This window comes from Labrus mixtus, chromosome 22, assembly GCF_963584025.1.
Source record: "Labrus mixtus chromosome 22, fLabMix1.1, whole genome shotgun sequence".
Classification (NCBI taxonomy): Eukaryota; Metazoa; Chordata; class Actinopteri; order Labriformes; family Labridae; genus Labrus; species Labrus mixtus.
In genome coordinates, this window is record NC_083633.1 from 18,873,208 (window position 1) to 18,885,642 (window position 12,435).

The 12,435-nt window shown below is 40.7% G+C and overlaps 1 protein-coding gene across 1 annotated transcript; it reads left to right on the forward strand.

Moving 5' to 3' along the window:
• The first annotated feature begins 842 nt into the window (after positions 1–842).
• On the forward strand, positions 843–12,132 carry tmem110l (transmembrane protein 110, like). Its single transcript, XM_061030499.1, has 8 exons — positions 843–1,280; positions 4,296–4,344; positions 4,865–4,960; positions 5,048–5,169; positions 5,990–6,102; positions 7,203–7,286; positions 7,395–7,517; positions 10,131–12,132. Exons 1-8 carry the CDS (start codon positions 1,091–1,093, stop codon positions 10,257–10,259), a joined length of 906 nt encoding a protein of 301 aa, XP_060886482.1. The 5' UTR covers positions 843–1,090; the 3' UTR covers positions 10,260–12,132.
• The last annotated feature ends 303 nt before the right edge of the window (positions 12,133–12,435 follow it).

Genomic DNA, 12,435 nt, shown 5'->3' on the forward strand with positions numbered 1-12,435 from the left:
TTGAATAGAATATATGTTTATTGTAATATATTTTAATAAATGTGGATACATGCTGCGGCGATTGTCATCTTTGCATTCATAATAATTTCTGATTTTCAGTGTCTATCCACCCATAGCTGTTTAAACTTGGACTGTATATTTCTAATTTTTTATTCTGGTTTGGAATAATGCAGAATCCTTTAAATCTACTTTTTCTTCATACTTACTCTTAACTATTGTGAAATGAAATACAATAAATTGTTATCAGATAGATAGATAGATACTTTATTGATCCCGAGGGAAATTCAAAGCATCCAGTGGCAGGTTACAAAGACGTACATGACATGAAACATTTGTTACAAATTAACCACAAAACCGACGCCCCCCCCCCCCCCCATACATATTTACTAACCCGAAAATAAGATTTAAAGAATCCCCCTAGATGAATCAAACTTAAACTGTGCAATTAAAAATAGACATATACAAGAAATGTACATAACCTGTGCAGGGATAAAAAATATATGTGCAATTTAAACAAGAACCTATAAACAGTTGAGGAAAAAAATCTGTAATTAGACCTGAAGATAAAAAATAAAAATAAAAAAGTGTTGACCTTCTGACGTTGTGTTGTTTACATCATGCCACAATAGATTTTAATTAGTCTTAACAAGAAGATAGATCTAATTAGATTGTGGTCTGACCTGAAGATTTAATGAAAAGTTAAAATAGTACTATTCTACATATCCAGGAAGCGTTGTAAAACAGCCTTTCACTCACATTGTCTGCCAAAACGTTTAATTGCTTTCAGCTGCTGACTTTTATTTTGAAGGTTATAACCGGAAGTTGCACTGCCCTTTGACGCAGCTTGACCATTTTTCGTTTTCGTGGACATAAACATGGACGTGAGTCAGAAAGCCGCTCCTGCAGTCTTGTTTTTGCATCAATAAATGTAACACCAGCCTGGACGACTTGAAGGAAAACTCAACGTAGGATAAATTACTGAAATAAAACAAATTCTGCGCTTTTGAAAAAGAGAGGTGAAGTCCTCGTTTACCTGCTGCAGGGGAGCTCCTTTTGTCTCGAACAGCTGTGTTGTTTTCACCGCGTCAACATGGACATGTACGGATACAGCGGGCTCTTCTTGGTGAAGAGATTCACGGACAGTGGAGACTTAGAGGTGACAAACATGTCTGACATTAACAAGGCGAATCCCCACGGCTGCGATAACGGAGCTTTGACGGACAGGTTCGGCGTCCTGATCCAGGGACTCCTGGCGATCGTGGCCTTCAGCACGCTGATGTGTGAGTACCTGACCCGTCTGCACACATCATGTATGTGTTTGTGTTTATTCTGAAAGAGGAAAACAACAACTATCGAAACCTGCTTTCAAAAAGCTAGTGTTCTCCACGTGGCGTTTTGTTGACGTTTGTTTCTGCAGAGACTCATTACCTCTGCACCAAACCCCATTCAAAAATATGCTATTTTAATGTTGCCCAGCTTATTCAGTAGACAACAAACGCGAATTTATTATTATTATACATTTGTTGGCTAAAATGGGTATCTGTTTTAATTTCGGCATCACCTGTGTGCTCTTAAGTAAAAGTTTTATGAAGGAATTTTGGTCATTTTGTTAATTGATTAAACGGGGTCTCCTTACTCAGGTGAATGTTGCCATGCTTGTTCAAAGGGCAACATACTCAAATTTAACATGGTTCAAACTTTTCTTGGATGATGAAGAGTCCATTTGAAATTCGGCTTCAATTATGTGCTGTTAACTTAAAACATTAAGTATGAATTTCACTTATTGTGTTAATTGATTATGCCGAGCCCAATTAGCGTTGCACCAAACTCCATTCAAAAATATGCTATTTTAATGTCGCCCAGATTATTTAGCAGACAACAAACGCAAATTTAACATTATTATACATTTGTTGGCTAAAACGAGTATCTGTTTTAATTTCGGCATCACCTGTGTGCACTTACGTAAAACTTTTATGAAGGAATTTTGGTCATTTTGTTAATTGATTAAACGGGGTCTCTTTACTCAGTAGGTAAATGTTCCCATGCTTGTTCAAAGGGCAACATACTCAAATTTAACATGGTTCAAACTTTTCTTGGATAATGAAGGGTCCATTTGAAATTCGGCTTCAATTATGTGCTGTTAACTTACAACATTAAAGGTGCACTATGGAGTTTTGGTAGTGATATTTGAAAGTTGGAGAAGTGAAACAATGGCTATGCTATATTTTCTGAACAAAATACACAAACTTTATTCAAAGGAAAAAAATAATCCCTGGAACACTCTTTGGAGCTAGAAAGCTACCAAAACTACATAGTGCACCTTTAAGTAGGAATTTCTGTTATTTTGTTAATTGGCCCGATTAGCATTGCACCAAACTCCATTGAAAAATGTGCACTTTTAATATCACCTTGCATTTCGGCAAAAATACTGATATAGTATAATTTTGCGTGATGAATCATGTGCTCGAAATTAATTTATGTTGTTCTACACTATTGCCACAAACACAGTCAGAATTAATCACTCCTCTGCACCACACAGAACATTTGCTGCTGTTTTAGGATCATGACATGATTTATGAAACTAAACTTGAACTTCATCGTTAATATCTTTCTGTTTTTAATTATGAAACACACATGCTGGCAGTAGTTTCACAATGCACGAAGCTTCAGTAGAAACATGTCAGCATATCGGCATCTTTCCCTGAGTGTTTTTACTTTGACAGCAAAACAAGATGCTCCTTATTTACGCCATATGACTGATGAATGGCGTGTGAATCAGAGGCAGATGACTTGGAGAATGTGTTGTGCATCTTACCAGTTTTGGCTGCACAGATGAGGTTTTGTGCTTCTGCAGCAGCTGCCTCTAAAAGGTGTTGACACATTTCAACATTGGAAACTGCATCCATTTTTTAACTAGTTTCCATGAATATTCTGTGGTAACATGCATTTTAGTAAGATATAAATTGTCTATGCTTCATTTTGATATCCAAATTATTGCACAAAAATAAGTGTGGAAACTTAAACCCAAGCAAATTAAAATTAGCTTTTTTTTGTCTTAAAGGCACAGTGTGTAAATTCCAACACCAGCGGGCTCTCAATCAAAACAATAACAAAAGATGACGTTGAGGCTGGCGGGGAATCATCGTCCTTTGCACCGTTTTAAATCAAAAATTTCCTTCAGTGTTTTGTGTGCTCCAGTACTTTCTTTGGATCCTGTCTTAAGCTCCTTCTGAGAGCAGCGACCTCCATTTGTGGAGCAGATAAATCACAAGAGTTTCCTTCTACTTTGCTAGAAAAGTTAGATTCTTGCCGAATATGTTTTTTGTTTTCTGGGTTAAATTAATGCTAAAAGGAAAGAACACAAACACATGCCTGTGCGCCGGGTGTTTTAGCGATGTTTCATGAGTGTGTTGCCGTATGATCTGATAATTAAAGTGCCGCTTTTAAAGGTCAATGCAGTCGTGTCGATCTCATCAGCTAATCAAGCTGCAGCGTTCAGAGCGGTGAAGTGTTGCAGAATCAGGCTGCAGGTCTTCAGGCTGAGTGAGATCAATGAGCTCTAACCTCCACTCAGTTACTTATTAGTGGAGAAATCGATAGCCGCTCCCCTCTCTCTCTCTCTCCCCCTCCTCCTCCTCCTCCTCGTTCCTGCTCTCAACACAAGTGTCTCTCCTGGTTAAAGCACATCATGCATCTGTTAATATTTACTCCACATTATTTGAGTGCAGCCGAGCATTAAGGGCCCTTCGACTTTGATAACGTGGCCGTAAGCCAAGAAGAATAGAAATCAGAGATCACTGACAGCTTTCTTTGAGCTTTGAGGGGAACTTGTTTTTTTAATGTCTGAAAAGTTCAGGAACAAGTCAGGAAAAGGAAAAATTCTCCTCTGACTGTAAAGTTATTTTTGTTTCACATTCTGTATTAAATATATTTATCAAATCAAAGATCCTGCAGAATAACTACGGCGATGTGTTGCCACCAGATATAAAACACATCTGTTCGGAGCCTCGATCCTGTGTGTTCACATGGCGAGTCACATTGTCTGACCTTGTTAGATGGGCGAGATAGAGGAACAGTGGGCGTCTTGTTCGTCCTGAGCTCGGCGGAGGAGGACTTGAAGATTTGTGAGGAAACGAGGACATGCGTGATCGTCCGCGTGTCGTCTGTCCTCGCTTTGCTTTAGCCCCGCAGGGAGTCAAACTGACTGCAAAGAAAGAAACTGAAACATGTTGTTGTTGTTGTTGTGCAGGATAAACATAAATGATTCATTGATTGACTTTTGTGTGTGTCTGCAGTGAAGAGGTTCCGGGAGCCTGTGGGGATCAGACGACCGTGGAGGATCTGGTCAGAAATACTTCTCTTCTTTTCTCGCTCCCCCTCTTTCTACCTTCACCCTGCATCACATCCTTCAATTTAACCCCCCGTGCTGAGATGAATCAAGGCTGTGAAACTTAAGAAAAAGTTGATGAAACTGTCAGTACTTTGCAGGATTACTGCATATTCATATTGGGGCGGACAGATGTGCAGAAACTGGAATGGGCTGTTTAAGTTTGATGTGTTTAAACTTTGCTCATTTTGTTTCAAATGCTTGGAAAAGAAGACAGGATATTCTGTTTAATTAGTTTGACTTGCTTTTGCTTTCTCTTTTTGTTTCTTGAGAATGAATACAGCTTACCTAGTGCACTCTGATCCGGGAACGTTTTTAATTTATGGTGTCATGTAATGGATGTATGTATGACACAATAAAAAACTGAAACGAACCAATTTGGAAAATGAAAATCTTCAGATGTCCAAATGTGAAATGTGTAAACATGACGTCAAACAGAATTACTAACAGTGGAAAATTCCTGCTGGCTCTTTTCAGGTTTTTTGACACGTCTAAGCAGGCCATCGGCGCTCTTTTCATCCACTTTGCCAACGTCTTCCTGTCCACGCTCACAGAAGAGGACCCATGCTCCCTGTGAGTTATCCATCAGAATGCATTAAGTGGAAGTTAGACAGAGCTTTTTATTCACTTCTTTACTTATTTTTTTGAATCCCTTCATAGATATCTTATGAACTTTCTGCTGGACGCCACGTTGGGGATGCTGGTCATCTGGCTCGCTGTGAAGTTGACGTCCAAACTGGTGGAGTACAAGTGTTGGACTCTGCTCATGTTCGGAGAATATGGTGAGAAATCCTTTTGAATTAAATTTGTTTATTTAGAAAAGAAAAAAAAAATGCATGGGGAAAGTTAGAAATTAAGAGTAGATGCAGTTCTGCGTGGCCACCACTGGAGGGCGCTGTGGAGTCAGTGGAGGTTTTTGAGAGAGAGAGCGAGAGAGAGAGAGAGAGAGGAGAGCCAGCGTCTCCAGCTGCAGCCCCACCTGGAAAAGATTCCCAGTTGCTTCAGAGTGGGATTAACTCCACGCCAATTATTACACTCACTCCCTCCCTCTGCTGTTTTTTTTTTTATTCAGAGAGACTCCAATTTCACCCCAGTGCTGAAAGATCTCAAACTCAGAGCTTTCTTCTGATGCACGTCGAGTTTGTGTTTGATGCTCTCTTTCTGTTTTGAAGCAAATCTTATTCAGATAGAAAGAAGAGATGAGTGTAAATATGATTCATCCAGAAACACCTTGAAGTGAAGATTTTTTTTTTTTTTAATCTCTTCTTCCTCTTTCTCTCTCTCCATCCGTCGGTCCCGGCGTGTCTTCCTCCTCCCTTCTTCCTGTCTTAATGACACACCTGTCGTCCTCTGTGTGTTGTGGTGAGACACCTGTGTCACACAGCTTTCTGAAAGACTATTTAAATATCCTGCTAAAGATAAAGAGGAGCGACCTTTTTATAAGACTTCTGACGACAAAGAATGAAAATGCATTCTTTATTTTTGCCTCTTTTACAAAATGAGATATTTAGTTTGGGTATTTCTTAGCATTTATATCAGCAGAGATCACAGGATGTGGTTGACAGGAAACATTTTACGCTTCTCCTCCTCCTCCTCGTCCAGGTGACCCTCCTCAGGCGGCGGCGTGGCTCGGTCAGTGTGGGATCTACCTGCTCATCATGGTGCTGGAGAAAGGCGTGATCAGCCTGGTGCTGCTCGTCCCCGGGTGGTCCAAAGTAAGGAGAATATACCCGTTACCTGTGATGCTTTCAGACTCAGAATCAGACGACTTGAGTGATCCCAGAGAGACGCTTGTGTTTCACAGCGTATCGAGTCGTTTAAGGAAGCCACAGCGAACACATCACAGCAGCGTTCAGACAAGAGACACATTTTTAAATGACTAAATACAAGCCCAGGAATGTAGTCCGTACTGTACACTACGGTAACCTGGAGGGGCCATAAGGTCCGGGGGACTGTGGGAAAGATGTGTGACATTTGGTTGTGTGCGTGCGTGCGTGCGTGCGTGCGTGCGTGCGTGTGTTGCATGGTCCCTGTGAGCACTTTATGTGCTGTATGGGACGGTGCATGCTCCTTTTTACAAACATGTTTTGGTTTAAATTGAGCTCTTGAATCCACTTGTTCATTTACTATTATTATTATTTTTTGTTTTTGTTATTTTAAATGAGATTGTGTTTGTTTATTTTTCTTCTTCTGTACAGCACATTGACTTTACGCTTTACAAGTAAAACTGAATTCTGATACTTTGGACATGAGGGGAATTCTCGTCGATTTTCTCAGGGTTTGTCTCGTCAAACCACAGGAACAAATTCACACGTAGTCGAGCTGCTCCAAGCAGATTTAAAAAAAAATCTATTTCTGGTCTTGTTTGCTTTGTTGTGTTAAATTCTCTGGCGGGAATACGAGGCGGAAGTCATTAAGACAAGAAAGGATAAACAAGCGGACGGAAAATAAAAAAATAGACGATGAGTCAATGTGAATGTTTCTGAAGGAAGCCTGTTTACATGACCTCGAGGTTAAAATGTGTTTGTTCAAATGTCTACAACTGCTGCCTAATCGTTTATTTCTTTGTATTTATTTACGTCCTGATAGAATGAGTTTATCTTGAAAAGCCCCTCGTGTTTTATTTTCATGATTTAACTTGATTTGTTTGACGATTGTCTTCATGCTATTTGACAAATTGTTGTTTTGAACATTATCTTTCTAAATAGACTCTTACCCAGCGTACTTCAGTCAACTTTTTCCTTTGGTAATGTCATATTTTTTTATTTAGATTTTATAAAGTAAGGATGTTAAACTCCTCCCCTTCCTGTTCCAGCTGCAGGAGGTGCTGCTAAGCTACATCGCTAACCCTCAGGTGGAGCTGCTGCTGGTCATGCTCATCGTGCCGTTCATCGTCAACGTGAGTTCTGCTTCCTTTATCGATCCACTGTTATAATATATTTAGTCCAGTCTTTACTCTTTACGGTGTTTGTAACTGTTGGTCTCGTCTCTCTGGCTCCCCCTGCAGTCCATCATGTTCTGGGTCGTGGACAGCCTGATGATGAGGAAGTTCAAGACGATGAAGAGCCTGGACGACTCGTTCGACGACTCGGTGAAGAAGGCCGACTCGCTGAACGGCGAGGAGTCTCGGGTGAGAATCACTTGAGTCTGATTAACTGCATTCTTTCTAATGGCCACCAGGGGGCGATTTGATAGAAGTCTATGAGAAAATGACCTTGTTTCTACTTGATTTCTTACCTCAGTTAACATTTTCCTAATGATTTTATGACCTCAATCTGTAGTTTTAAGTCTAATGAAACTAGGGCTGGGCGATGTGGACCAAAACTCATATCTTGATATTGATTAGCTGAATGGCGATACTTGATATATATGGATTTGTATTTTATTAACAGTGAAAACACATGGAAAAATAAACTGCCTGTTTGTGAATTTAAAAAAGTAATATTATAAAATAAAAATGTTCCTTAAATACAATAAGAGAGAGAGAGAGAGGAGGAGCAGGGTTAAGAGGAACATACAGTCATCAGTGAGATGAGAAAAAGGTGACCTGGCACCTCTGTAATGTTATTTTAATGCAACATAAACTATATCCATATTAATGATATTGTCTTACCCTATATCTTGTTTGAAAATATATCTTAAAAACTCGATATATTTCCCAGCCCTAAATGAAACTATATGTCTCATACTGGAGATAATATCAGCTAATAAACTCAAACTTCATGACTTTGGATGAAATTACACATGTTGTAAAAGTTTCTCAGGGGAAGGTAAAAGTCTGTGTAAAAAAAAAAAAGGGACACATAATTGTTTCTCTTTTTACACAGACAATAATCTCAATTCTATGTTTGATGTCTACAATATCATTTGAACGTACTTCCTGATTGTTGAAATCTGAACAGTGTGCTCTGAGAGGGTGAAACATTGGAGTTAACGTCTGAGTCACGCCGTGTGTCGACAACACCTGTTGTTTTTGAGGGATGAAAACAAAGCAGAAGGATTTTCTCTCTCTCTACACTCGGTTTAAAAAAAAAAAAAAAACCCCAGAGGAGTCCAGTCCAAGAAAAACTGAGTCACACTCCGTCTTCTCTGTCGTCCCCTCGTTACTGTTTACATGATGCATTTGGGAAATTAGAATTTCTTGCATTCCTTTCCTGTATTTTTTTTTTTTTTTCCTCGTTTCTGTTGCTTTTTGGATTCAATCTCATTTTGAGCCTTTGCAGAACTCCCAGTAATCAGTTTTTGGACACATGTAGGGCTCACATTGTCGTGCTTTTGAGCCAATTTTCAACTTAAATGTACTTTGAATGTGTTTTTCCATCACTCCTAAAACTTCTTATCGATGCAGGGAGAAGTAATTTAGTTTATTTAAGCCTAGAAATCTTAAAAAAAGGACAAACTTTCTTAACATTTAACAGTTTTAATAATGACTGAAGTCCATTTTCTTCATCTTTTTTTAAAGGCAACTAGAAAATGTGAGATATGTTGATGAGCGTGTAGTGTATCGATCAACCGCTCATCCCAGAGCTGACCCGTTAGATCAGACTCTGTGTGAGTTTTGGGTTAAATGCTGGTTTATCTGGACTGATGACAACCTCCTCCTCCTCCTCGCAGCACAGAAGCCCCGATCATTTTCTCTTTTTTTTTTTTTTTTTTCTTCGCTCTCTTAGCAAAGATTGAACCCACAGATTATCAGAGCGAATCCCTCCCCCTCTATTCTTCTCTCTGTTCGTCTGCCGGGCAGCCATAAATCAAGCCTTCTTCCCGGGAATAAGAGTGACATTTAGGAGTCTTTTCCACGCGCTGATGTTATGGAAAGCAGAGTGAAGTGGAGGAGGACGACAGCAGAGAGAGAGACGCATTGATTTAGATGAGGAGGTCTTGCTGGGGGTGGTCGGCCGCAGCTAAAGTCACAATGCTGCTGTTGTTGTCAGATCACAGTCTGGTATTCAACCTAAAGTTGATTAAGTCTAAGAGGAACTGTGCAGGCTGCCGTCTCTGTCGTTCACCCATTGTCGAACTCTGTAGCTCTAAAGTAGTCTCAACTTTCCGGTATGTCGGCCTCGTACAGAAAGCAACATATGGTTTATAAGCTGTAAATGTCATATAGGATGGAATTGAGCTCCTTTGAGATTTGAATCCCTGCTGCTGCTGCTGCTGCTGCAGAGGCTGGGAATGCAGAGCTGAGATATTTCACAGCCTTAAATCAAAAACGCAGAATCAAAGCGAATCAGAGCTGAAGGAAAAAAAAAAAAAGACGCTTGGTAAAGTGGCTATCTTCTGTCTTCTTAATTACTCTTTTCTTAATGTTTCTTAAACTACTTTCATAACCACTCAGCTTGGTAGTGCACGCATGCAAAAAGAAGCCGACTCCTCCCTAGAGTCGATGTGATGCAGGTTGCCGTGTTGCAGACTCGGAAGCTTCAGTGTTTAGCCAGCTCTGGAGCTTATTATTAGAATAAGTCGAGGCTTTTTAGGTCGGGTAGAATCAGTTACTTGCCGGCTTCCTTCTCTGCAACATCTGCTGGTTTGCCGCTTGCTCGGCAAACAGAGGGGCGTCCAAAACAAATGCAGACCGTTCAAGACTAGAATCTAAACTTCGGAGGAGGACATACTGCTCGCTGCGTTATTGACTACAGAAACTCTCACATGCAAATAGTTACCAAAGTTGAATGTTTTTGCATGTGCTTTTAGACTTTTAGCTGAAACGATCTGATGCTACTTTCCTCTTCTCGTCTCTCAGGTCCTTCTGACCATCGACACGGACACAGACGAGGCTTCAGAGGGTGAAGAAGACTCCGATGATGTGGGACCCCTCCCTCATGTTCAGTACTCTGGAGGACCACTGAGACCCAGCTGGGTGGTGGTGTAAAAAAAAAAAAAAAAAACCCAGGTGATGTGACCTCCTACCCGTCCATCCTCCATCCACACACTAAACCCCCCTGAGAGCAAAAAAAAAAACAACCACAAACATGATGCATCCTGAAGGTCTTAATATCTGCTTCCTTGTAAAGCAAAAGGCACAAACTGAAGATCATTGAACCTGTGAATGTGAACTCTACAGCCTCAGCTGGCCTTCCTCTGCGCTGACGGTACGACCGGAGCTTCAGTCTGTGTTTGCATGTTAAATCAAACGACCTCTTTATCCGCTCACCTTGCTGCCTCCGTTTACTGCAAGAGAACATCAGAGGGAAAAACCACAACTGAGCATGTGCAGAAAGACGTGTAAAGGAGCACAGCACCCTGAGGGAGGGGGGAGGGGGGGCTTTTTAGTCTTAAGAGATCATGTATCATATTCCAAAGTGGAGCAAACGTGTCATTTATATAAACAGGTGCTCAAAGATTTTACTATCAACACTTTAAATCCACTTTTTGTAATTACAGTCATTCCGACTCGTTCGCCCTTTGGCGGCTTATTTTAAGTTACAAAGGTGGTTAATGGATTTTTATTAAAGGCCACTGTATGTTTGTTTTTTTTGTTCTTGGCTGCTGCAGCCATGACGGACCAAAAACGTTGGAAATATTGCCTCTGAGGAAAGTTTGAGTTCCTGTCTTCAGAAAATAAATCATGCGTAGGCGGGACATTTAAAAAAAAAAAAAAAGTTTTTGGTTTAGAGGAGCAGGAGACACTATGACGTGTTTGTCGTGTATGATGGAATATTGGAGACGCTTTTGGAGGGGAAACGTTGACATTTTAAGACTAATGTTTGGGATGAAAGTTTGAAATCATAACGAGGAAAGATAGAAAAGGTTGAAGTCAGAGTTCATGATACTCCAGGGAAAACTATCCTGAGCGTTTTAAGAATAGCCAACATTTTTACTCATCCCCCCAAGTTAATTAAGAATATATTTTCAGCTCATGTCTTAATATGAATCGATAGCCAGAAGGTGATTAGCATAGCTTAGCATAAAGACTGTAAACGGGGGGAAACGGCTAGCCTGGCTTCGTTCAACAGCTGCAGTATCTACCTGTTAGCTTGTTTGTAGCTCACTTCCTAGCACATTATATCTCGCTTGTTAAACCTGCATAAATGTGAAGAGTGAAAAGGACAAATTGGGGTTAAACGGGGAGTTACACGGGTCCTTATATACGCTGTGAGCAGTGACTTTATGAACATCCTGCCTTTGTACAGAGGCAGCAGGCTGTTTGCGGAAAGGCAAGCTACCGGCTATGTCAAAGTAGTTCCAATCTTGAGCGCATACATGAGCGTGTTTTAACATTTAAAACGACAAGCTCTTGCTCCTTTCATAACATAATGACTTTATTCTCAAAGTGTTGTTTTCCCTTTGAGAACGGTCCAGATATTCCATCCTAGCTCTTCTTCTTTCAGTGGAAGGATGCATTAGCTGTGTAGCGATACGGCACATTTCTTTTATTTATTACTCAGATATTTTATCAGTACTTGACTTTTTATATCGCGCTCCAGTGCGTGGTGACAACATTGGAATTGAATGTTTTTTGGCGAGTTAAAAAAATGGAAGAATTTTTTAATTCGTCGACTTGAAGGCAGAGGTGAAGAACCAATCAAGAACCAGCTTTTTATTCCGCCCGAGTTCAAATGTATGTTGTATGTTTATCATCACAATACGTCCATGTACCTGATAACACTGACAGTTTAAAGGTTTGACATATTTCATGTGATGTTTTGTATTCTGATGTATCTTTTTTTTTTATTATAAAATCGTGTGTGTCAAACCGCCGCGGTGCTTCTCTTTAATCTGAATAAAGATGATTGACACATGAACCTGAGCGTCCGTGTTGAATTCCTGCGTTGGCCCGGGCGAGGCGGCGCGATGACAGACGGCCTGAGAGGGGACCTGGCCAGAGCACACCTGTGTGGGCGGGGCCAGCAGCCCTGTGACCTCCAGCTGATGACAGGGGGGGGGGGTGTGTGTGTGTTCTGTGTCAAGTTTGCATGTAGTCATTGCTGTGGGGAGGGGGAGGGGGGGGTTAGTTAGCGGGGCTGTCTCTACGGTAACCAGGTGTGATCTTCAACTTGAGGGTTGCCACGTTCAGGACATGTTGACGTACATATTTGGAGTTCAGG